The sequence below is a fragment of the Eurytemora carolleeae genome, unplaced genomic scaffold (assembly GCF_000591075.1).
Source record: "Eurytemora carolleeae unplaced genomic scaffold, Eaff_2.0 scaffold150, whole genome shotgun sequence".
Lineage (NCBI taxonomy): Eukaryota > Metazoa > Arthropoda > Copepoda > Calanoida > Temoridae > Eurytemora > Eurytemora carolleeae.
The window spans coordinates 64,220-91,336 of NW_019396434.1; the positions used below are offsets into that span (position 1 = coordinate 64,220).

The 27,117-nt window shown below is 30.0% G+C and overlaps 1 protein-coding gene across 3 annotated transcripts in view; it reads right to left on the minus strand.

Moving 5' to 3' along the window:
- Positions 1-27,117, minus strand: part of LOC111703247 (multiple C2 and transmembrane domain-containing protein) — a 36,455-nt gene that overhangs the window by 3,224 nt on the left and 6,114 nt on the right. For 2 of the 3 annotated variants that reach the window (XM_023475137.1, XM_023475135.1), the window contains exons 3-28: positions 24,631-24,744; positions 22,582-22,624; positions 21,524-21,569; positions 20,558-20,612; positions 19,359-19,418; positions 17,832-17,882; positions 17,293-17,394; positions 15,794-15,908; positions 13,794-13,953; positions 10,604-10,650; positions 10,154-10,217; positions 9,524-9,577; positions 9,109-9,149; positions 7,891-7,948; positions 6,812-6,924; positions 6,098-6,158; positions 5,512-5,575; positions 5,161-5,243; positions 4,502-4,571; positions 3,989-4,081; positions 3,450-3,485; positions 3,024-3,103; positions 2,242-2,284; positions 1,644-1,713; positions 1,247-1,315; positions 316-420 (exon numbers count right to left, since the gene is read on the minus strand). In XM_023475137.1, coding sequence (XP_023330905.1) covers positions 316-420; positions 1,247-1,315; positions 1,644-1,713; positions 2,242-2,284; positions 3,024-3,103; positions 3,450-3,485; positions 3,989-4,081; positions 4,502-4,571; positions 5,161-5,243; positions 5,512-5,575; positions 6,098-6,158; positions 6,812-6,924; positions 7,891-7,948; positions 9,109-9,149; positions 9,524-9,577; positions 10,154-10,217; positions 10,604-10,650; positions 13,794-13,953; positions 15,794-15,908; positions 17,293-17,394; positions 17,832-17,882; positions 19,359-19,418; positions 20,558-20,612; positions 21,524-21,569; positions 22,582-22,606 — 1,765 coding nt within the window. In that variant the 5' untranslated portion in view covers positions 22,607-22,624; positions 24,631-24,744. Of the gene's footprint in view, positions 1-315; positions 421-1,246; positions 1,316-1,643; positions 1,714-2,241; positions 2,285-3,023; positions 3,104-3,449; positions 3,486-3,988; positions 4,082-4,501; positions 4,572-5,160; positions 5,244-5,511; positions 5,576-6,097; positions 6,159-6,811; positions 6,925-7,890; positions 7,949-9,108; positions 9,150-9,523; positions 9,578-10,153; positions 10,218-10,603; positions 10,651-13,793; positions 13,954-15,793; positions 15,909-17,292; positions 17,395-17,831; positions 17,883-19,358; positions 19,419-20,557; positions 20,613-21,523; positions 21,570-22,581; positions 22,625-24,630; positions 24,745-25,690; positions 25,766-27,117 lie in introns of those variants that run through there. The other variant, XM_023475136.1, reaches the window with a different exon arrangement.

The window sequence follows — 27,117 nt, forward strand, 5'->3', positions numbered from 1 at the left end:
TAAGGATAAAAACAGCATCCCAGAGAGAAAGAATTCATGTTAGACAGTCAAGTTGTTCTCTTGAAGAATAATATTTGATTACATATTCAAACCAACGATGCAATCTGTTAGACAATCAAGTTGTTCTCTTGAAGAATAATATTTGATTACATATTCAAACCAACGATACAATCTGTTAAACAATCAAGTTATTCTCTTAAAGAATAAAGTTTGATATTACATACATGTTACATATTCAAGCCAACGATGAAATCTGAAAAAATCATAACTTGAAATAAAGTAAAACATATTTAATTTTTTTAATCTGATGAATGCCTAAATACACTTTGAAGATGTACTGCTTGAGGAAGATGAGTAGAAGGCCTACAGGAACCATGTAGGGCTCAAAATAGTAGCTTATCGTCATAAATGTAATGAAAGCTAGCAGAAAATAATACATTCATTTTTACAATAAAAAAAAACACAATTAATGTGACACTTTGCAATTCTAAACTCCACAAAGGAATAACTTTAAAATGGACTATTTGAAAAATAACTTTGAAAGGGATTAACTTTAGAAGAAACTAACTTTTAAAGCAACTTACTTTGAAAGAGACTATATTTGAGAGGAACTAGTTTTAACAGAATTCACTTTAAAATTAACTAACTTTGAAATTGAATAATTTTTAAAGGAACTATGTTTAGGAAGGGGCAAGTAATTTTTTAAAAACTATCTTTGAAACAGAATAACTGTGAAATGAACTAACTTTGAAACGGACTAAATTTTGAAGGAATTATCTTTCAACGGAATTAACTTTAGAAAAAAACTAACTTTGAATGAAACTAACTTTAAAAGGAACTAACGTTGAACGGAACTGACTTTGAAACGAAATAACTTCGAAAGGAACTAACTTTGAATGGAAATAACTTTTTAATAAAATAACTTTAAAAGAAACTAATTTAAAAGGAACCAACTTTGAAAGGAAATAATTTGGAACGGAACTAACTTTAAAAGGAACTAACGTTGAACGGAAATAACTTTTAAATGAAATAACTTTAAAAGGAACTAACTTTGAAAGGAACTAACTTTAAAAGAAACTAACTTTGAAATGGAGTCATAAGGGTCAAATTCCAAATAATATTTCCAAATTGAAAAACAGTTTTATATGTAATTTTTGCAGAAAATGTAAGAAGTTTATAAAATCATCGTTCCTTATTTTGAACAAATTTTCTTGAATAAAAGTAATTATTGAATAATATTATTTGCCTATGATAGATCTAGATGTTGACTCCCATTCCAGACAGGATTGAATAAAAACTCCAAAATCGACGATTTCTACACAGTTTTCAGAACAATAAAATACAACTTTTAATGGTAAAATCAGAAATCTAAAATCAGCTGGCTTGTTTCCATTAAACAGGTTAAACATTTTTATAAAACTTGCATGACTATAAAAAACCTTTATGAACAATTGAAATAAAAATTTGTCTAAAAAGTTTAGCTATTTGTTTTATAATCGTCAACATCTTTTTAGTTTAATAATTTATAATACACTGAGAAAAAGAGGCGAATAAAAAAATGATTTTAATACTAATATTATTGATACAAAAGTAGTTCCATGAATCAAAAAGAAATAAATAATTTTGATTGCTCTGAAATATGCCTAGAATAACTGCTTTAATTCTCATCACATTGTTGATAAAAACTTGACGTTTAAACTTCTCCACTGTTTCCTAGATAAAAATCATATTTATCAATCTAGGCAAAATGCTTGAATATTGTTAATTTTCAAAACCTTAACAGGAAAATGTAGGGTAAGGTAGCCAAATTACAGTTTGTCAAATTCTTGCTCTTTAACAAATTTACCTCTGGCACACAGACTCAGGTATCAAGTATTTTAGGCAAAAAATAAAAATTTCGAAATCTTTAAATTTGACAATCTAATTCTCGTATTTAACAAATTTGACCTCTGGCACACAGACTCATTGTATGCAAAAAAAAAAATTGGGGGGATTTTTTTATTTGACTTTAAAGTGTAACACATTTATTTATCTTCATAGATGAAAGGTTCGAAGCAAGATTTGGTGAAAGTTAAATTGAATTTGATTGTAAACCTTAGGCATTGGAATTGCAGTTAGAGGGTTTGAATTAAACTGGTATCAAATTAATTTTCCACAAGAATTCAAAATTTTTGCTCACAATTTTTTAAAAGGAATAAAGTACACATTATAGATGAAAATAATTGTTTACTTTGGGGTTACCTTATATAAAGTTTTCTTAGGATTTAACGTTGTATATGTGGCCCTGTTTCACAAAATTACGTTAAAAATTATTATTTAAGCTTTAAATAAGATTTCATTGGTTTTTAAATTTTCTGAATTCTTCTAAAACTTATTTCCGGCTTTTTAAAATAAAAATTGCCCAATTAAATTCATATTAATTATCAAGGAAAACAAATTTCTTTATTGGAAACCTCAGCTAAAACTTATGAACAATTACTGTAAGCGTAATTTCACGTGACCCTTCGTCAAAATATGACAAGGCCCGATTTACAACGGTACCCTTGAAAGTTTTGTCTGATCAAGTAGGATTTAGATATTAATGTCTTGTTTCTTTAAATATTACTGTTTACTTTCATTTGCGGTTTCTTTGCGTATTCCTTAACGAGAAACAATGAAGAAACTCACAGAAATAACACTTTTCCAGTATAGAAACTATGGTATTTTTCGTATTTTCGATCAGATTAAGGATTCCCGTGTCCGAATTTAATGAATTTAAGCCGCGTCTCAAATCCCCCCAAAACCGGTTTCAATTGAGCGCCGACTAAAATCTTGAAAAATTCAATACAAATTTAAGTGGAACCACCAAAATTTGAGCCGCGGCTTAAATTTTAACCGCGGCTCAAATTCTTTAAATTCGGTCTCAGGGCACTGTTGTAAATCGGACATAGCCATCTTTGCATTGAGGGTCACTTTAATTTTGCTTACAGTCCCTTTAAACTGCAAAGCATCCAACTAAAGGTTGCTTTTAAAGTATTTTGTTCCTGATAATATTCCAATGTAAAATGAATTCCATCTGTATTTGTGGACACTGTCCCTTAGCTCTGCAACGCAGTTTTTTATCCTATAATAGAAAGATATTTTTTAGAGTGATTATCTAATTTTTGTTTGTTAATCATATTTTAAGTATCCCTTTACTCTATTGTTGGATTTCATTGCTTTCCAACTATACTGGAACTTTTTTATTGCGGAATTTTAAGATTCTTTTTTGCCTTTCATTTAAAATTAACGATTTAAAGTTTACGGGTGGTTCTTTGATAATCCCTTGCTTCCCAAAATGTGAGGTTTTACTTCTGTTATTATATCATATCAGTTTTATGAAAAGAAATATTTTAAAAAAAAATCTAATTCTGACTTTATTGTTATTTTTTTTCTGATTTTCTACAATGTTCATAAAAAAATAAAAATACCTTCAGAGCAAACCATCTCTTGTTCTGATTCTTAATCTAAAATTAAAAATTTTGTCTTTAATTTTTAGATGGAATATCGTATTGAATACATTTAAAAAGACCCTTAAAATTCCATTTCATTTACAAATTAAACATTTTTCCCCCTTTTATATAATTTACGGTACACTCCTTTTTTACAAACCCTGGAAGATTAAATAGTAAAAGTTTGAAATAATGCAGGTTTAAACCCTTACGCTACAAATATATGAACTATACGCAGTTCATATTTTTTTGCAAGTTTTTCTTTACCATACAAATTTAACGTTTCTAACGCCGTGGTTGTTTCATTGAATAGACATTCAGATTCCAATACAGAATTTATGAGCAAGGAGTTGAGTCTTTGCCACAAACTCAAATCTTTAAAACCTATATCATGCAACTGGTGGTGTATATCAAACTTTGTTTGAAATATCTAAGTATATGATATTGGGTTGCAAAGATATTATAGAAATACGAGCAAAGACTCAATTGCTTAGTATTTTTTTCTATTCTGAATTTACCTTGATTAGAGGAACCACCAGTCGTCCCAAGAATTCTGATTTATGATTTTTATCCTCGTCAAACACTGTTATATTTAATACAGAATGAACATCCTATAAAAACAAATGTTAACATTTTTTTCTTCCAAATTTGAAGTACGTGGCCACACGTTAGGGGTCCATATTTTTCAGAATTATGATTGGTAATGATTTAGTGGGAAAATAGGAAAAATTAGACATCAAAAGGAAAGTTTTTTTTCCAATTTTTTTGATACTTTTTACCTCAAAATTCATTTCTTTTCTCCTAAAAACCATTTATTTTCCCTGATTCCGCGAATATAATCATAACAAATGTTTGCCGTGTCGCGCAAGCATATATAACTTCTGCAAAAAAAAGTATTATCAAGCGGGGGGGGGGAGGGTAATGATTTGTTTGGGATTATATACACCCTGCCACACTTATTATCATAATTTCTGCTGCAAACGAGAACTCAATTTTGTAATTGTAATTTATAAAAATTTTATATAGTTTACCTGGACAGATAGAACAAATACTTTCTGCCAGGAGGGTTCCAAAGTTTTATATTCTGTATGGGTCAACACCCTGCAAAGGAAATAACGAATACCAAGGCTTATAAAAGGGAGAATTTAGCTGTGTTTTACATATCTTTTAATTCTATCACATTAAAACTTAAGACCAGGTAATCTAGAAAATTAAAAAAAAAACTTTTATTTTATTTTCAACTGTAAAATAGGTTAAATGCGACACAAAATCTAGAATTAATTAATTGAATAGTTAACATAAAACACTTGTGTCATATACCAATTGCTAATATTTTTATACTTTTTATGCAATTAAAAAAAATCTTCTTAGCCCCATAAATATTAAAGTGAGAGTCGGAATTGAATTGGTATCCTTCAAACCTTTATCTGAACAATATTAAGGGAGATATCATCGTTTTTATAGGTTTAAAAGTGTTTAATTTTGATAAATTTTGTTTGTGTTTCCTGCTTTAGACATGCGTAAATCATTTTTGTAGAGAAACTAGTTTTTTAAATTATAAAAAATCAATATTATCTAATTCATAATTGATAAGAGAACGCTGAAAAGGGTACTATTGTGAACGGGCGTTGCAAGCTTTGCATTGAAATTACGCCAACATACGCTACATTCCCCTTAAAACTAGTTAAACCTGGTATTATCCAGTTCTAAAACACAGTAGGGATCAGAGCTACCACCCAGATCAGCTGCATGCAACCCTCGCGCTCCAAATACCTGGTATTGGATTTTTTTATATTTTTATTTTAATTTTTGTCTTTTTTGCACTTTTTGTATTCATTTTGTATTTTTTTTTGCATTTTTTGTATTATTTTAAGTAGGGGGTGCAGTACATCAATCTTAAAAATTGTTTTTAACAGATATAGATACATACATTTTTTTGTATTTTTTTCTGTTCTTATGGTAGAAAATATAAACAAATTGTGATTTATTTTCATTTAAATTTATATTTTCAAATATTATTGTTATTATTATATTTTTTTACCTTTACAATAAGAACCCCAACATCATCAATGTTTGTTAAAGATTGCTTCAAAGCATACTTTTCTCTAAAACAATATAATTTTTTTTGTTATTAAAAATTTAGATAAAAATAACAAAATCCAAGTTATTAATAATAACTTATTATTGTTGACTTTCCTAAAATTCTAAAACAATTTTCTAAATATTTCGACTAAGAACTCAAATTTTTTAAAACTAAAAAATAAAGAAAAGATGAACCATAATCAAATTAGAACACACTCGATACAATTTTCATTGCTGTTTTTCTTGTTGTTAATGTTGTTGATATTGTTGTTAATGTTTTTGTTTTTGGTTTAGTTCTCCTTATTGCTGTTTTTTGTGGTTGTTATTGTTGTTGTTACTGTTAATTTTATTGGTGCTATTAATGTTGCTGTTGAAATTATTGTTATTTTTGTTATTGTTATTGTGTTAGCTGTTGTTAATATTTTTGGTTGTTGTTTTAATTTTGAAGTCGTTATTATTAGTTCTGTTGTTGTTTTTTTGTTTTTGTGGATGCTGTTGTTGTTGCTATTGTTGTTGTAAACATCATTGTTGTTGTTGTTGTTTACCTGTAAAGATTGATACTGTTTGTATTATCCCAATTACTAAGAAATGTTGGGTTATCTCTTCCTGTATTATATATTCCTTCAACTTAAAGGAACTGTTAGCGTAAAGTGGAATGTGACCTACCATTAATAAAGCTATAGTTACATACTAAATCAACCTTTATGATCTTTATTTTGAAATGAATGAAAATATTTTTGTTTTACTTGAAGATCAAATAAATTACGTTTAAGGAATTGAAGCTTTGCTGTAAATCCTGATTTTCCATATATATCTTTGCAATCCAATGTCGTAGACCTTAGATATTTCAAACTATGAATTCTGTTAGATCAAATAATCTAAGTTTTCACCATCAGGTTACAAAAATATTAAGATTGGCATATTTGAGTTTGTGGCAAAGTTTAAATTCCTTTGAAAGAGAACATTTATACATTTTCTGAGAGGCAATTAGAAAAGGAGTTACATTTTTGCCACAAACTTTGAATTCTGTTAGATCAAATAACACAAGTTAGAAATTTTAAAGGTTTGCATCGTCAGGTTTCATAGATTTAAGAATTGGAATATTTGAGTTTGTAGGAAAGACTCAATGCCTTCACAAACTTTTTCAGGGTATACTTTTGGGCAAGGACAAGAAGAAGTAGATGAAAGAAGTAGCGTTGATAGTTAAATTACTATCAGGGCTCAGATAAAAGGTTGAACTGGGTAGAATATACATATCCCTGTTGTACCGGAGATGGTGAGAATAATGAATATCTGTCCTGAACCCTCCTCTAGCTGAATCCAGAGATGGTGGGAATCCTCTCTACTCAGGGTACTCAGATCTATACACCCCCTGAATATATATATATATACTCAGATCTATACACCCCTTAAACATATATATACTCAGATCTATACACCCCCTAAACATATATATACTCAGATATATATACCCCAGAATATATCTATATATTATATAAACTCAGATCTTTACACCCCCTGAACTACCATATGTATAAACGCAGACAACCCCTGAAAACTTTTATGAGTCTATCTGTATATATATAAAATAAATGTACTAGGCTTTTAGACCACTTTGCGCCACATTTCTTTATACAAACTCTTACTTTTCATGTTGCCATGTGTTCATTATTTTTCATTTGAAAGACATACTACCTGCATCCCTATATATCCTTAGCAACCCTACCTGTATCCCTATATATCCTTAGCAACCCTACCTGTATCCCTATATATCCTTAGCAACCCTACCTGTATCCCTATATATCCTTAGCAACCCTACCTGTATCCATGTATATCCTAAGCAACCCTACCTGTATCCATATATATCCTTAGCAACCATACCTGCATCACTATATATCCTTAGCAACCCTACCTGTATCCCTATATATCCTTAGCAACCCTACCTGCATCCCTATATATCCTTAGCAACCCTACCTGTATCCCTAAATATCCTTAACAACCCTACCTGTATCCCTATATATCCTTAGCAACCCTACCTGCATCCCTATATATCCTTAGCAACCCTACCTCTATCCCTATATATCCTTAGCCACCCTACCTGTATCCATTTATATCCTTAGCTACCCTACCTGTATCCATATATATCCTTAGCAACCCTACCTGCATCCCTATATATCCTTAGCAACCCTACCTGCATCCTTATATATCCTTAGCAACCCTACCTGCATCCCTATATATCCTTAGCAACCCTACCTCTATCCCTATATATCCTTAGCAACCCTACCTGTTTCCATATATATCCCCCTGCTCAATTCTCATGTATCTTTTAATGATCTACCTGCCCATAAAATCATCCTTTGATCTTTGATCCTTGTCCCAAACAGTAATCTCCAATTCTAAATGCATTTCCACATCTTTCATCTTGGAGTTTAATTGGTTCAGCATTTAATGAGGAAACCCATGCAATATTATTTAATCGGAGATTCCAGATATTCCACATATATATGTGTATATATATGTATATATATATATATATATATATATATATATATGTAGTTATGGATTGAGCACATTTAATAGCCAACTATCGTTTTAGTAATAATAAAACGAACATTATATTCTGTTAACAAAAATTAACGAACGTTGCAATTGCCGTTAATTAGCAAACGGGTTACAAAAAACGCTAAATTGATAAATTGTTTATTCAAAATGTAACGAAAATATTTTTAACGAATGAAATAACGTAATACTCTTTATTAACGAACGTAGGTCGTATTTATATAACGACCGGCTTTTTTTAATCAAGATCCAGTTTTGAATTTATGGATTACTTGTTTACACTATTTGGCTTGAAAGCCTGTAGAGCTTCCAAACAAGATTTTCCTTTTATTTTCTGAGAAAGATATATAGGATGGAAAAGCTAAATATGGAATCCAAGAATTAAGGCCGGATATTTCGAGAATTCTATTTTCAAAGGAAATATGAAATTATATAACAAAGGTTTACTTTACTTAGTTTTTTATTGAATTAAAAATTCACTAAAATAGTCAAATTCTGAAGAAAAACTTGATCACGATTGGGTTTGTTACTCTTTCAACACCTAAACAATTGTGCTTATGCAATGCTTTTTTTTTACTTTTGACAGTTTTACAACCATTTTTCATGGGCTTTTAAACAATTTAATTTCAGATCTATAGCTCCATCAATAAAAAAGTTGGCTAAAGGAACTGAGTTTTTGCAACAAACTCAAATATTCTTATCCCTATATCTTGGCAACCCAATGTCGTAGACCTTAGATATTTCAAACTATTAATTTTGTCAGATCAAATAATCTAAGTTTGAAATATGAAAGGGTTAAACCCACTGGTTGCAGAGATATAGAAGTTAGAAAATTTGAGGTTGTGGCAAAAACTCAATTCCTTTAAAGAAGTTTGAGCGTTCTATTCTAGTGTAAGCCGTTTTTAAGTGAAAAAGAAAAAACCGAAGGGTTCGTAATAGTGTTAATTTAGTGTTTTTAACTTTTTTTAAATTTAGATTTTTGAAAAGATGTAAATTCCTGATTCATCGTAGAGGTAGAGATCAAACTCCTCATTCCACCTAAAACATTTTTAAAAGTTAATATTTGTTTTGGACGAGTCTAAAAGGGAACTATAGAAGGTCCCTTAAAATCTCTGTCTGGGCAAACGTTTTGAAGATATTTGTGTTTTAATATCTAAAAATTGGTAATTTAAATTAAAATTTCTATTTAATATGATTTATGGAAGTAGGCAACAAAAATGACGAAGACAAAAAGAGAATTGACAACATCTATATCTTTTTAGGAAAAGGAGGATTGGCGGGCCTCCCCCCCCCCCCTGATATTTAAATGAAAGTTAAACATGGCACATTTGTGAATAGAGCATAAAAATCTATAAATGTGGGTTCCCTGGAACAATATTTTTTAATGAAATAGTAATTTATTTCTCACTCACTTTGGATTTAAACTTGCATAAATAGTTTTTGTCTTGAACCGATCACTTCCAAGTCTGAAAAATAATATTTTCAAAATATTTCTTCCAATCAAATATTACTCATCACAACATAATTCTATTCCATTGAAGTAACTAGCTGTGTTATCAGTTTATCCCGTTTCTCTTGATTTCTTTAAATGTATTACAGTGACTCAATTGAGACTCATAAAAACTGTAAAATAGGTCTGTGTACGCTGCACAATTTCTGTGCAAACAAGTTCATTGGAAATTTTAAAGTATACTTGAATTACAGTGATAACCAGAAAAAAAATGGAATTGAAAGACGACATTATAGCAATACTTAAGCGTTTTGATGTTGTTACAAAGCAAATATTTTTACTAGTAACATAGCGAAGCAATTTAAGTGAAAAGGGTCTAGTTACACTGTACAATTGCTGGTTTTCTGGTTATCACTGTAGCTTAAACAGTCTCACAGCTAGGAAATGATCATCTTGCATAAATAGTTAGTATAGCGCGCTGGATGTAAAGCATAGCTCCATAAAATCTACTATAGCAGTCAGCTTATTTTTTAATTGAAAATTTAAATAAAAGTGATTTTTGTTCCTGCTCCAATGGTCTCCCTTTAGGTACCTGAATTTACAGTAGGGGTCACTTGTACCCTCTATATCCATGGCCAAAAGATCTTTACCCTCAACTTAACAAAAATATTTTATTTTTTATTTTTTTGTATATTTTTGTATATTTAGGATATTGGATTAAAGTATATCCAATGATAAGGATAACTAAAAAAAAATTGGAATATTTTTATTCATAATAGGCTTTTAGGGCACTTCGCGCCCATCTTCTCTTTGTACAGTATAAAACAAAAACAAAACAAGAAATTTCGCGCATTTTCAAAATTTTCAAAAATAAAAATTGGTTTAATTACTTCTCACTAATAATAAAATCTGACCTTGGATGAACTTAAGAAAAAAATATTACAAAGAAGTAAATCCTGAACTAGAGTTTTGATTTATTTTTGATTTTATAAAAATAAATCTTGAAAATAATGTTGAGAAAATAAAATATTTGTTGTGACACCTAGAAGAATATTGACAATTGCAGACCAGGTCCCAGGCTTCAGTCTCCTACAACAAATTAAAATAAAATAAAAATTCGATTAAATTTTTTCTATCAATATATTTAAAGGGCTATTAAACTAGTTATATTTTATCATAATAGCACTAAACAGATAATTATAGAAAGACACAATTATTCATCTATTGGTTCCATTTTTTTTAGCTACTCTATCCTTGATTTTTATTATTATTACTATTATTTTCAACTAATGCAATCAAAAACAAAACAAAAAACTGATCGTTATTATCACAAAATCTGCTTTGTTTTCCCTATATCTTTGTAACCGGAGGGTGTAAACCTTTAATATTTCAAACTAGATGATCTCACAATACTCATAGTTTAAAATATCCGAGGTCTTCAACATCGGATTGCAAAGATATATGGATTAGAAAATCAGAGTTTGTGAAGAAAAAAATTGTTTAATCTGGTTTAGTAAGAGATCATTTGAAGTCAGAATTTTTGAATTTTGAATCCCAGGATCAAGCATTGATCTCCAATCTCTATCCTATTTATGCAGATCTGCGAATTAACTTAATGCCTATTCAATTTCCCCTGGTGGTCATACCCTGCAGGGATAACTGTAATCTAAAGATCAAGCATTCATCCTAAAAGCGGCCACATTGGATTAAGATCAATTGCGTTCAAGGCTAATGATTTTCCACGCCAAAAAAGAACTCTGGACATTTAAATTTTTACAATTTGCACTGGCAGCACAAAAATTGCCAGCAATTAAACTTGTTTAATGGTTTGTAAATAAACTTACAAATGATGCAAAATCAAATAAAAATGTTGTGTTCAAGATTTCAAAACTAATCAATTATGAAAACTAAATGAAAAAAAATCCCCTTAGTTTTCGTTTTCAAAAGTTCAAAATTAACAGTTCGTTAGTTTTAATCATTCGTGTCTTTTTTTTAAACGAAGGTTTTTCAGTTTTGAAATATCAAAAATGAAACGAAAAACGATATTTTTTTTCGTAAATTTTTAAAACGATGTCCAATCCTATATATTTATGTATATGTATATATGCCCAATCCTATATATTTATGTATATTTATATATGCCCAATTCTATATATTTATGTGTATGTATATATGCCCAATCCTATATATATATAAATATATATATATATATATATATATATATATCCAAACTTATATGTATCACCTGTGAAATACATACATCTCCCAAGAATCTTGAAGTTAAAAACTTTTTAATTATTTATCTTTCTTTTCTTTACATCAATTTCTAAATTCTGAAAGAGATGGTAACCCCACCTTCCCCCCTCCCCTTGTGGAAAGGGAAAATGGGGGTGCCACCCCCCCCCCTGTGGATAGTGTAAATTGGAAAGGGGGGTGAAGTCTAAAAAAGTCCGAATTGAAATGGGAACATTTTAAGCATTTTTATAGGAATTGGACCATTTGTGACATCTAATTCTACATAAAGAAGGAACCGTATTTGAGTAATGTATTTAAAATAAAATAAAATAATCAACAAAAAAATATATAGAGAGGTTGGTGGGTTAAAAACGCCCGCTTTACCACAGTACGGGCAGCCGGAGTACATTTGAATTTCCGAGCCGGGTCAACCTTTCCCCGTCCCAGTTTGTACTGTACCGCACGGACATTGGGTTAATAAAGCAGACAATCAACTGGACTAGGCGGTGCAACAAGGTTGACGCGGTCAGACTTTTTGCTCCATATAGGTTGAATTTACTTTTATTAAAAGGGCAGAGGTGTGTAACGGTACCATAGAGTAATAAAACGAAGAGGAGAAGCTTAGCTCAGATGTACACAACCGACCTCTCTATTAATTAATTAATAGAGAGGTTGTTCGTATACATCACGATATGTTTACGTATCTAATGCTTGTATATAGAGTGATCGTATTTCTAAGAGGGGATTTTTATGTAGATATTTGAATTTTAGTATTGATAATTAGATAGACGCTTAATATGGATTGTAAACAATAAAAAATGTTTGAAATGAGAATGTTTTAAGTTACTGCATTCATTCCCTTGAAACTTAATATTTTTAACATAAATTTTTGGGAATAAATTGAAAACCTACAAATTTGAAAATTGTTCATACTCTTTAAATAAAGAAGGAAAATCGAAAAATTGTTTAATTCCATAAAATCCCCCTTAGAAATACGATCACTCTATATACAATCGTACAGTGTTAGATACGTAAACATATCGTGATGTACACAACCGACCACTCTATTTGAAATTACGCTTACGAATAAATGAATAAAGTTCTATTCCTATCATATTTTGATTCACGTCAGACATCATTTTTTTTCTCACTGTGTAATTCAATACTCTTAAAGATTAAACAAAATGTCTCAACTATTCACTTCTAGTATATACAGAACAACTGAACAATTACTAGGGGTAGACTCTACAGTCAGGATGATAAGAGAATATATAAAACATTCCGCTAGGATTAAAATAACCGTATGTACATAACAGTTGTTTGTTTTTAGACTGTTGTTTTTCAGACACCCTTGTTAATAAGGTAGTATCTAACTTGAGTTACATTTTAAAATAACTTTTTCAACAAAATAAAAATTTTTCACGACTTTAAATGTTTAAATCTTAGCCTGATTTTAAGTTTATAAGATTAAGATTAAAATATCAAAGGTTATGTTGCAAAGATCAAAAGATTTGAAATTCGAATTTGAGGCGAGTAATGAGTTCCATAATAACTTTAAATAAGATTGAAAAAGGTTTTTAATCAAATACGTGAATGTAAATATAATATAATAATTAATTTGCAATGTAACTAGTGTCATGGCTGTGGACTGCACTTAGTGAAAATATATAAAAACACCTGTAGTAGCTTACTGCCTTGTTAAGTAGTAAACAAGGGGGGGGGGCAGACTGGGTTGATAACAAGGAGGAACAAAGGGGTGGGGGGGGAGGTGGCATAAAAACAGTTGGATGAATGATGAATGATGAATGATGAATGATGAATGATGAATGATGAATGATGAATGATGAATGATGAATGATGAATGATGAATGATGTATGATGAATGATGAATGATGAAAGATGAAAGATGAAAGATGAATGATGAATGATGAATGATGAATGATGAATGATGAATGATGTATGATGAATGATGAATGATGAATGATGAATTAAGTTACCTGGCTGCTAGCTCAAGACCTCTAGCTGGTGAATGACTGAATGAAGAATGATGACTGGTTGATGATGGTGGATGAAGAGGGAGGGGAGGAAGAGGGGTGTCAGGCAGTAATGGAATTAATTTCACATTAAGGCTGATTTGTCCCAAATACTTAATATTGCCTGGAATAAAGTCTGATTTAGATTTTAAAATTGCAATGTTTGAAATGAAAGAATTTTAAATTGTCAAAAACTGTTATTTAAAAATAATTTCAACAATTCTTCTCCGTTTTATCTCTTTTAAAATTTTCCTTATCACAAAACGATCTGTTTTGCAATTGGTTTTAGAGATCCTTCATATAATGATTTATGAATGAAGCCAAACATAAAAAATAAGATGTGATTGAAATACTAGATTTTACAATTTAAAGCTTTGAAGGTTCAGACTGCACGGTATTAAAGTGAAATTTATTACGTAAAATTTATGCCTGGCTAGTGAAACTGAATTTTTGCAATCAGAAATAAACCAATTAATTATGTTTTACATTTTCTATTTTTAATATTCAAAGTTTTTAGATAATTTGGTTCAATGTATTGGAGTTTGATCTCTTAAACAAACTTTAGATTTCGTTAAACTCTTAGTTGTTTCTTTAAAACTTATCAACAAAATTTACTTTGAAGTGGAAATAGGTTTAAAAAATGTGCACAACTTTAGATCACAAACATGAATTGATTATGCAACTTTTGATCTAACAGGAAAGTTTTAAATCATTCATCTTTTTTAAATGTCCTTTCAACCATTCTATAGAAATATAAAAACTCAAATAGCTAAATGATTTAAATGTTTAGGTTAATACAGATTGACATAATTATCATCATCAAGAGCATAACTAAAGTTGACATATGATGTCATATCAAATTATCTTTAATGTTTGTTTCATCAATTTATTGCAATAACCTAACGTCATCTTAACTTAGATATTATATATTAAAGATTAACTAGATTTTAAGTATTCTCATTTTTTAATTGTGGCTCAAATGTTTTTTTTTAAATATTTATTTAGATTTGTATTGCAAAAAAAACATTTAATTTGATTTTTATGAAGGGTAAACAGGATATCGTAAGGTTAGTTTACTTCATGAAGGATAAAAAGGATATCCTAAGGCAGGTTTACCTCATGAAGGATAACAACAGTATCCTGAAGTAGGTTAACCTCAGAAAGGATAACAACGATATCCTGAGGTATGTTTACCTCATTAAGAATAACAACGTTATAATGCAGAGGAAGGTTTACCTCATGAACAGTAAACAGAATATCCTGAGGTTGATTTACCTCCTGAAGGATAACAGGAATACTTGAAGTAGGTTAACCTCATGAAGGATAACAACGATATCCTGAGGTAAGTTTACCTCATTAAGAATAACAACGTATACTGAGGAAGGTTTACCTCATGAATAGTAAACAGAATATCCTGAGATTGGTTTACCTCATGAAGGGTAAACAGGATTTCCTGAGGTTGATTTACCTCATGAAGGATGACAGGGATATCCTGAGGTTGGTTTACCTCATGAAGAATAACAACGATATCCTGAGGTTGGTTTACCTCATGAAGGATAACAGGGATATCCTGAGGTTGGTTTACCTCATGAAGAATAACAACGATATCCTGAGGTAGGTTTACTTCATGAAGGGAAACAACAATATTCTGAGGTTGATTTACATGTTTCATGGAGGGTAACAACAATATCCTGAGGTTAATTAACCTGTTTCATGATGGGTAACAACAATATCTCGAGGTTAATTAACCTGTTACATGAAGGGTAACAACAATATCCTGAGGTTAATTAACCTGTTTCATGAAGGGTAACAACAATATCCTGATGTTAATTAACCTGTTTCATGATGGGTAACAACAATATCTCGAGGTTAATTAACCTGTTTCATGAAGGGTAACAACAATATCCTGAGGTTAATTTACCTGTTTCATGAAGGGTAACAACAATATCCTGAGGTTAATTTACCTGTTTCATGAAGGGTAACAACAATATCCTGAGGTTGGTTTAGGATTAAGGTCTTCAAAGATATAAATGCTTGTCCTATAAAATCATCTCTCAACCCCCAATCATAATCATAAACCTAGGTAAATAATTATTCAAAAAATTGTTAAACGAAACTCAAGAGTGTCACAAATGGATTAGAAATACAAGAAATAAATTGTAAAAGGTGATTTGTGAAAAAAGTTTTTTCGGGAAAGAATACAGCGCTAACCGGAACGACTCGGAATTAATATACAAAAACTATATAAGACGACTTTACAATATAATTTTTAAATTATGATTGATGAAACAATAATCACAAAATAGCTCTGGGTATAAAATGGAGAAAAATGACGCATTTTTTACACTGTTTGACTTGTTTAAGGCAGACTTGTAATCTTTTTATTACTGCTTATGGAATTATCAAATGTCAGACAGTAAGTAAGAATTTGGGAGATTTTTTATTTAACTTTGCGGATATTTCATCCAATTAAGCAGAAATGAAAAAAACACGACTTTTAAAAATCACCCTGTATTTATGGTCACTTGAAATTACGCCGACAGTCCCTTTAAATTACTTTGTCAAGAGTACAGCTTTGTGCTAAGGGAAAATAGCTGAATATAATTTCACTTTATATCTTTTTATAGAGTTAAGTTAATCTGTTTCTGAAATTTTAAACCGCAAAATTTGAATACACAGAGAAACTATTTTTAAAATCACAGAGTTGGAATATCATAGACATTGTTCATATATATCTGTAATTCTGAATATGGACTGTAAACGTAATTTCAAGTGACCCTCCATGCAAAAATGGCGGCAATGCCCGATTCTCAACAGTTCCCTTAAAAGCTTTGTCTAATCAAGTAGAAATTTGATAGCAATGTTTAGAATTTTAAAAACTGATTAATTACAATTTGGGTTTCTTACCAAAAACCTTGTGTATTTCTAATGCAGGGAAACATATAGGATCTAGAATTAAATATTTATATTCCTAGGAAAACGTGAATAGCTTCCAAGTTATTGATCAGATGAGTAGCATTGTGAATCGGGCATTGTCCATTAAGAATGGACGGTTTATACTTGAAATTAGGCTAGAACAGTCCCTTTAACTTCCTTTAACAGAAAACCCATTCCACAAACTACAAGTAGCTAAGCTACTTTTTTAATAAAAATCCTTCGGATGAACTACAATTTGAACTTTTGAGCACTTACAAAGGCTAATCGGTTTGGACTTTTCTGGATATCATCGCCAACTAAAGATCGATAGTAAAGATATTGAAAATTTGAAAAAAAAATGTTCGATAGGCCATTAACAACTTCATTTTTAAATCTAGTTTTTTGTCCTGTTGTAAAAAGTTGTTCAGTCCTAGAAGGCTAAAATTTGGCATTAAGCCATTTCAATATGTTTACAATCAATCACTGGTAATCGGTAAGCTGATTTACAAAAAAAAAGTCCCGAATCGATCACCCTTAACTTACATACCTTTAGTTCTAGTGGCAGGTTCAGATCTTCTATTGTTATATAAAAGTTTTCATCCCAGAAGGGATTTAGGTCTTTATAAATAGTTTTACTCTTGTACACCATCTGCACATAGCATTTTTTAAAGTGTTCTGCAAGACTACAGTACGATGTACATAACATTGTTTACAATGTTGTACAGTACATTGTACATATCATTCTTTACAGTGCTGTACATATCAACGTACATAGCATTCTTTACAGTGCTGTACAGCACAATGTGCATACATAGCATTCTTTACAGTACTGAACTTAAAAAACCATTTGCAAAGGAACTGAACTAAAATTGTGTAATCCCTAAATATTTGCAAACTGATGGTGTAAACATTTGATATTTCAATTTTAGATTATTTAATCTAACAGAATATACAGTTTGAAATATCTAAGGTCTACGACATTGGGATTAAAAGATATAGTGATAAGAAAATCAAAGTTTAAGGCAAAATCTCAACTGAAAACTGCAAATAAATAGAACAGTATATAGTTTTGAAAAGAATGCTATCCTTAGATGCTAGTAGAAACTTGATATAGGGATCAGATGTACCACAAGAGTCCTAAACAGACATATAAAGAGACACACAATATAAAAATATTAACTTACATAAACTAAGACAAGGTATCAGAAATGTGGATTCATAAAAGATCTAGGTTCTCTAATATTCTAATCATCTGATGGTGTAAACTTTTGATATTTCAAATTTAAACCATTTGATATAACAGATTTCGAGTTGCAATGTGAGGCTATAACTCGGTTGGTTCCTTTATTCCCCCATCAAGATATATTCTATTACTTATAATCTTTTTTTAAATCCCCAAAAAGTAAACTCGGGCGTTTCGTTTTACGACACTATTTATGTCTGCCTCTGAGCACTGGACAGTCGACAGACTTGTCTTATGAAAATTATAATTTGCTGATTTATTTGTTTCCTAATATCATTTTTGATATTTCAAACTATGAATTCTTACAGTTCAAATAGTCAAAGTTTGAAATATTGAATGAAGTGACCGGCAATGTAGCCAGTAGTTAACTGAGAATGTAGTATTTGGAGAAATGTTTTAAGGATCATTTAAAACCTATGAGACGTTTTTTACGGTGCATATTTGTTCAGCAAGAGCGCAAATTCATTTTAGAGGGATAATTTTGAGAATCGGCTTTTGAAAAATTATTCAATAACGACGACGAAAAATGTAGTAAAAATTCTACAGTAAACTAATTCGTTGTTTAGGAACAGGTTGAGAAAATAAAAAATAAATACTAATAAGTAATCTTCTTCAGTCATTGGTTTCTGTAATGTCTCATTGTTCACAAACACATTTTCTGTAGATTTCCTTCAAATTTTATTGATGACATTTGAAGAATTAAAAAAAAATCTGCGAACAAATTCATAAAGAATAAGAAATTCAATAAAATGATGAAAAAGAAAAGGTTGATTCTAACATTGATTTATTGAGAAAATTTCGATTTAGAAATATGTTCCTAGACATCTATATAGTTTATACTATAGAACCCTTATACATTTTTTGTCGTTATTTTTATTTTAGTTTAAAAAAATCGAATCTTAAAACGTAACCACCCAAATGGATGATTTTGAACGTCGACTTTGCGCTCTAACTCAGTAATTAACCGTCATTAAAACGTGTTTTATGTCTCAAATGAATCCTGAAATTGTTTCCACAATACTGCATTCTCAGTTCAACTACCATACATTGCCGTTAACTCCTTTTAAAGGCTTGCAAAAGATTACAAAGATATATGGATTGGACAATTCAGCTCAGTTTGCTGAATTTATGAAAAATATGCGGAACATTTGTGTGTAGATAGATTATAATGAGAGATTCAAAGCAATAAAGCCCAAATTTTGAAATATTATAATTCATCATAAAACATGACAAAATGAAAAAAAGTTAAAAACTTCCTTAAACTTGTTTTGCACAAAAGGAAAATATTCTTTAAAAACTTCTCCAAGCAAAATATCAAGGAAAGAATGAATCTTTTTATACATTTTAGACATTCGTCCTTTTAAGCAAACCTTTGCAGGCAGATCTTGGCCTTGTCTCAGATGAATGAGAAGATGATATTTTGAATATTCCTGAAATATTTATCATCTATTAATAAAGTGTTTGTATGAATCCATTAAACGTCAAAACGGCTGGACTGATTGGGCCCAAATTTTGCCGCCCCAAGGAAGGTTTATGGTTGGTCAAAGTTGAAAAATGTTGTCCAAAAAAAGTGGACTTTATTAGTTTGGAAAATGTGTCAATTAAAGCATGAAAATTTGCTAAACTTTAAAAATTATTCAGCATCTTAGTCTCATAGAGTTTAAGCTCATTTTAATATGTGAAAAGAGCACTGAGCTTACAGTTTATCTTGAATTCAAAAGTAAAGTAAAGAAAAGTTAAGTATATAGCATGACGTGCGAAGCTTCTTCTTGCATCTTTTCAGAAAATTCTTTGACTCTGAAATGTTTCATATTTTGCATGAAATATTTAAAGTTCAAACATTTTGACAGAGAAGCCTAGTTTTATTTGCAGAATTTGAATTCACTGGGAGGAAAATATGCCGATCAGAAAAAGGGAAGGGTTTATTCATTTACACTTTACAATTACAATTTACTCGTCAATAGTGAACTTTCTTTGTTTATTGTATACACTGGTATACACTGACAGTTTTGTAGTGGGGAGGGGGGGGGCAAACAGGGTAAATAGAAGGAGGGGGAAGGGCATAGCACACTTTAATAAAGCATAGTACACTTTTATCAAGCATAGTACACTTAAATCAAGCATAGTACACTTAAATCAAGCATAGTGCACTTTAATCAAGCATAGTACACTTTAATCAAGCATAGTACACTTAAATCAAGCATAGTACACTTTAATCAAGCATAGTACACTTAAATCAAGCATAGTACACTTTAATCAAGCATAGTAAACTTTAATCAAGCATAGTAAACTTTAATCAAGCATAATACACTTTAATCAAGCATAGTAAACTTTAATCAAGCATAGTAAACTTTAATCAAGCATAGTACACTTAAATCAAGCATAGTACACTTTAATCAAGCATAGTACACTTTAATCTTATGTGTTCCTTTACAATCGCTTGTACACTTTAATCAAGCATAGTACACTTTAATCGTTTTTAGTACATCTTATTCGTTAATAATACACTTGTAAAGTGTCTTTTTTAAGACTTTTATACTGATTAAAAATCTTTAAACCAAAAGCCAACCTGAATATCTTCTATACTATGGAAGGTGGTATCAGGCAAAGAATGTGTGTCTTCCCTATGAATAAAAATATTTTAAAAGCTATACAAAAGTAAGAAAACAAAAAGAAAAATTTCTTATATATATATATCCACCCATATTTTGCACTCCGCAACAAAACGAATATTTTAATTACAAGAACAAAAGTGCAATATTTAAAATATTATTATTAAGAGTATGACATATTTTCTTACAAACACATTTAGACATAGCATTAATAAAAAGCACAGTTAGTTAGTTTCGGATATTATAATTTCGTCATATACAGCTTAAATATTTAACTCGGAATTAAAATTGATGAAAGTTACTAAACTAAATTAGAATTTATTTTAAATCTCATAAAAGCTGTTTTTGCACTTTTTTACATTACCACCTGCAGTTCTTGTTTACATAAAAATGTCAATATTGTAACATAAAACAAATTGTAGAATATAAACATGTTTAGTTTAAGTACAATAAATACTGTTTCATTCCATAATTTCTTTTATAATTAAAACAAAAGAAGAAACATCTAAAGCTATATTTGTACGTGTACATATGTTAAGAAATATTCATACGTATACGTACAAATATATTTCTTTAATTTATGCAACAAAAGTTAAATTTTTTCGTTCTACTTTGATTGCTACCGCTATTCTTAATTAACGTTTACATTATTTATTTTCCACATTAATTATTTTGCCACAAACTAAAATTTTCTAATCCCTACATCTTGATAGTGCAAATATTTGAAATCATAAACTTAGACAATTTTATTTAAAAGAGTGCATAGTTTGGAATATAAAAGGGCTTCGACGTCGGGTTGAAAAGATATTAAATTTTTTTTATTTTGTAGCAAAAACTCAGTTCCTTTATTTCGCATTTTATTCAATAAATAGGTCATTAATTACTCCATCTTTACCTCATGTTCTTATAATTATAATTATTACCTCATTAAGGCAGGCGAATTAGGTCTTGGGTCATCTAGAGAACCACCTTCAAAATACAAATCGAAATTAATTTCATTTTCTCAACATTAAAAATTAATTTTAAAAACTCTTCTTAATTTTAAGTTAACCACATAGTAAAGAATATCCTATAGAGTGAATTTTCCCCCGTTCTACAAGTTTACAAGTGTACTTCACACATTGTGCTCTGTTGGGCCCAGATATATAAGAGAATAGAATTACAAACTATTATATACGATATTTACCAAATCAGGTTCCATTGTGTACAACTGGAGTACACGACAAATAAACAGCTATAGCTACGCCCGAATTAAAGAATATTTAAACATCCTTTGGATACGAAATACAAAACCTTCAAAAATAGACTTAATTAACAAATTTTATGTTTTATGTTAAAAGTAAGAGTATTTCTTTAGAAGTTGTAAAACTTAACCCCTGAATGCAATGGCCGGACATTATAGGCAACAAGTGGCCGTTAGATGGCAGTCACAAAACCTTTCATGAAACTGTAGCATGGCGTACCGGGACACTATATCCTGTTTAGCCTATCCAGGTAGAGCGTGTGTTTTACGTTTTAATATTTTATCATAAAAAAGAGTATCCACTGAATGAACGTGAACTTTACAACTTTCTAAAAAGAAAAGAACAATTGGGATATTTTTAGGTTTCCCCTTTATTATATTCTATACTCAACCCAGCCCCTACAAAGCTAAATCTTTCATTGCACATTAAAAAGGTTCACAATAACACATTATAATGAGACAAACGGTTGTTAAATGTTAATTATCGGTTTATTAACGACATGAAATACAAATATTTGAACACTAACGTGACCCACCCCCCCCCCCCCCCNCCCCCCATCGTGATTGTCGCTGCTCTTGATAATGATAAAGTTGGAAAATTCGAGTTTACACCCTTTTATTAATCTGCCATTCATGGGGGTAGGTTTTTAAAGGGAGGGGGGGGAAATGATTTTTTTCAGAGAGGGGGGGGAAAGAGATGAAATATATTCTCTGAAGAAAATATAACTTTATCCTAACCTTTGTTCCTGGACAAAAGTGACATGAAGCTTGATCTGGAATCCTGATTCACAACTTATCAAAATATAATTGGAATAGAAATATCAACATATAATTGGAATTTAAATATAAAAATATAGATTGGAATAGAAAAATCAAAATATTATTGGAATAGAAATATCAAAATATAATTGGAATAGAAATATCAAAATTAAGATTGGAATAGAAATATCAAGATATAATTGGAATAGAAATATCAAAATTAAGATTGGAATGGAAATATCAAAATATAATTGGAATAGAAATATCAAAATATAATTGGAATAGAAATATCAAAATATAATTGGAATAGAAATATCAAAATATAATTAGAATAAAAATTTCAAAATATAATAGTATTAGAAATATCAAAATATAATTGGAATAGAAATATCAAAACATATAATTAGAATAAAAATTTCAAAATATAATAGTATTAGAAATATCAAAATATAATTGGAATAGAAATATCAAAACATAATTGGAATAGAAATATCAAAATATAATTGGAATAGAAATATCAAAACATTATTGGAATAGAAATATCAAAATAAATATTGGAATAGAAATATCAAAATATAGATTGGGATAGAAATATTAAAATCAAGATTGAAATAGAAATATCAAAATATTGATTTAAATAGAAATATATATTATATTATTTAAAACTATGAATTCTGTTAATATTAAAAGCCAATATTAAAGTTTATATCAGGATAATGAATAATGTGATTAGAAAATTAGAGTTTCAGACAATTTTTTAGTTCCTTTCACTAGGATTCCCAAATTTATTTTCACGAAAAAGAAAAATAGAAATTTTACGTGTCTGTATAAAAAGGTGTATATGTTATATGCTAGAAAACACAACAAATACTGGTTTCTGTTTACAAACACTTCCTCCATGGGGAAAGCAGTTTACTCTATAGTATCGATCATTTTTATTGTATTTTTTATTTCATTATCATTTTTTATTTATTCACGACGTGGGCGTTTTATATATATAACTAATTGAATTGATTCCCACTTATTATAATAGGGTTCTTTTAGTTAGAGAGTTCCCCCAAAACAATTCTTTACTTAATTTTTAGCAAACATTGTTTCTCTAAAACTGGATAAAAATGGGATACTGCAAGTTTGTAGTTTTTAACAGTTTTAAAACTAGAGCCAAATAGCTTTCAAAAATGTGTTATCCGTCATACAGCAGTACCCAAAAAACTGTGGAAAAGGAAGACGACTGTCAGACACAAGTTATGATTTTAATTACTCCAATAACCACAAAACTAAACGACTTTTTAGAGTTTACAGATGGTCACGTGACAAGGTAACATGCTAGACCCATTTTACTTAATAAGTTGTTTTATAAGTACAGGGTGTCCCACGAAACATCTCAGTTGGTGAATAGTTTTGAATGTCTTCTTTCACATACTGTATTAATATATTAAAGACTTTTTGCAGTTTATTTCTTTAAATAAATGTTTAACTCATATATATTTTACTGTGAAATCAGTCGTCTTCCAATTTCCTATAAGCTAACGATTGATATGTTGTAATAGTAAGATGTTCAGGTGTTACAGCACTCTGCAGTATTAATCAAGTTAGGATTCTATTCCAACCTTCATATTGCATTAACTATATATACTAGTGCTAACGATGGAAACAACCTTAAAAAGGAAAACATTTTTATATTTATAATACAGCAGAAATTAGAACCAATTAAATTATGGAATAGAAATACCAAATTTAAGCAATCTATGTATATAAAGTAGCTTCAGAACGGGTCTTGTATAATCTGCACAATATATCTGTGCTTTTTTTGTACATTAAATGACCAATTCTGACTGCGTGTCAATAATTTGTGTTTAAAATGTTTGTGTTCAATTTTTTTGTTGCGAAAAAAATCTTTATGTATCGTTTTAATATCAATGAACGCTGGCATTTTTTTACGACAAAAAAAAACATTATTTTTCTGCCACGACATAAATTTTGAAATTTGACTTCTTCTAAAAATTGTTAAAATAATATTTGATATTCCTGTCTGAAGGTGGTAGAAGGAAGAAACGGATTTGAATGTGATCTAGACGACTCCTGCTCGTTGGAGGGATCTTTTTTTGGTTCAGGCGTGTCATAATAATCATCCTCACCACACTGAAATTTTATCATTACTAGTTGAAGTGCAGTCGTTGCCCGTGGAATACGAATTTTAAAAAATCCTCTTTTGAATTTCGAATTCTTTTAACCCTTTATTACCCCTTGGTTTCTCTCACACAATTTTAGCCAATTTTGTCCAGCCGTTTAACCAGCAATACCTGACGTACATATACGTATATATACATAGAGAATAGAATATATAGAGAGGAATTTACTGGGAAAAAGTGTAAAACGGCCATTTTGTTGTACTGTTTCCATAATGCAGGTGTACTTCACATATTTATGCCTTATAACCTGTTGGGCCCTGGAATATCATTTTATTGAAAATCTAAAATTATTGTTAAAAGAAAACCAAATTATGAAATAGGCTGGTTTCATAATTGACAAATGATCATTTCACATAAACTCTATGCCTTTCACTTTACAAACGATGATTTTCCGTTATAACTATGAATCAAATGATGTTTTTATTCACCTAATTCATTATAAAGTTTATTTAACAGTTAAAAAAATTCTAAATCGAAATGGATAGTCTAGGGAACATACTGTATTAATGTACTCTTCTGCATATAATTTGTAAACATTTACATGATTTGTACACTTTGAACTCCCTTTCAGGCTGAAAGGGACTGAAAAATTTCATACCGAGAGATTCTTTTAATTCCTCTCTATATATTCTATTCTCTATGTATATATATCATATAAGAGGGAAAATTTTTATATACGTACAAGGAGAATTGAATAGAAAAAGGAGGCGATAGGGTTTCCGTACACTTTGCTCTGACGTTTTTGGACTGCTGAAGAACTAGTTTTTGCGTAACAGCAAAAATAAATATTGTAAACAATAACACAAATGATAAACAGACATCTGGCACATCTCTGGCGTTAGATGAAGATTCACCGTATACTAACTCATGTTTGTTTACATTAGATAGGATACCACCTTCTATTCAATTCTCCTTGCGTAGATACGAGGTTTCTGTTCACCATAGCACATCATTTTGTACTAAAGAAAAAGAAAAAAGGCAGAACAAAAGAAGCCATTTCATTTCATTTCATTTCATTTCATTTCATTTCATTTCATTTCATTTCATTTCATTTCATTTCATTTCATTTCATTTCATTTCATTTCATTTCATTTCATTGTAATAATTGATCTCTCTCTCGACTGCTAACTCACGCGGATTTAACAGTTCAGTCTCTTTCCCAATTTCCCAGCTGTGCAGTGAGCCTTTGACCCTTTGCATTTTCTCTTTTATATTCTAGTTGTCGGTGGATGGGTTTTAAAGTAATAAAAAACAACTCTTTAAGTAAAGGATGAACTACAGTAAATCGTTTGTGTTTGAAGTGTACTGTGTGAGCGGGGGAAGGCAGGCGGCCATGAGCCACCACTATTTCCCCTTCCGTGCCACATATTAGCTTTTTTCTCTTCCGGCAGCCATGAGCCACCACTATTTTCCCTTCCGTACCACCACATTTGACTCTTCCGGGCAAAACTACTTTTTTAAATGGTATATTTAGGGCCTTTAAAGTGTGATTTTTAAAAATCCAGCCGCGTCACGCAATACATATATATTTAGATCCCAATATTTCAGTGTTAATATGTAATAAGGATGATTCCTCTTAATGTAAACTGTAAAACTTTTTTTTCCAAATCTAAATTCTGATTTGCCTAAAAAATGGCTTATTTTTAAGAGCAATATCAATTTTAAAAATGACGCACCATAAAATACACTTTAGGTTTGAAGGGAACCCTTGTGTGAAAATGTGCAATGTGTTAAGAGAAAATTGCAAAAGAAACTTTTTCTTTTACAAAATCTGTAACGCCTAAGTAATGACAGTAAATATTGTGATTTTGATAATATTTTCTTAATCTTCAGACTACCCTGAACATTTTGTCTCTGCTCCCACAATACGAAAATTGACTTAGTTTACCTGCTAAAATCTAAATTAAACTACCTCCTTTTTTTACAATTTCAAACAACTTCTTTAAATGTCGTCTTCTTAATGTGATGGCTATTTAAGAAATTTACGGCTGAATGAGTGATTTTTTGTTGTTTCTATTATGTTTCTCACATACAGGGTTACCCACAAAGGATGAGACTGTCAAGACGACATGAAACTCTAAATCCCAATTCCAAGGTTAAATTAAATCTTCTACCTTGAATACAATCTTTTAATAGCTAATAAATCTATTAGGCAAAGAAAGAAACATGTTTACGATTGCAGAGAATAATTAATATTACTTCTCTGCAGTTCCTGCAGTAGTTTCTGAAGTCTCATTCTTTGTGGGTAACCCTGAATGTCTGAACCTTACAATATATTTAAACCTATCAAATTTTGTTTTCTATAAAAAAGTTATGGAGTATC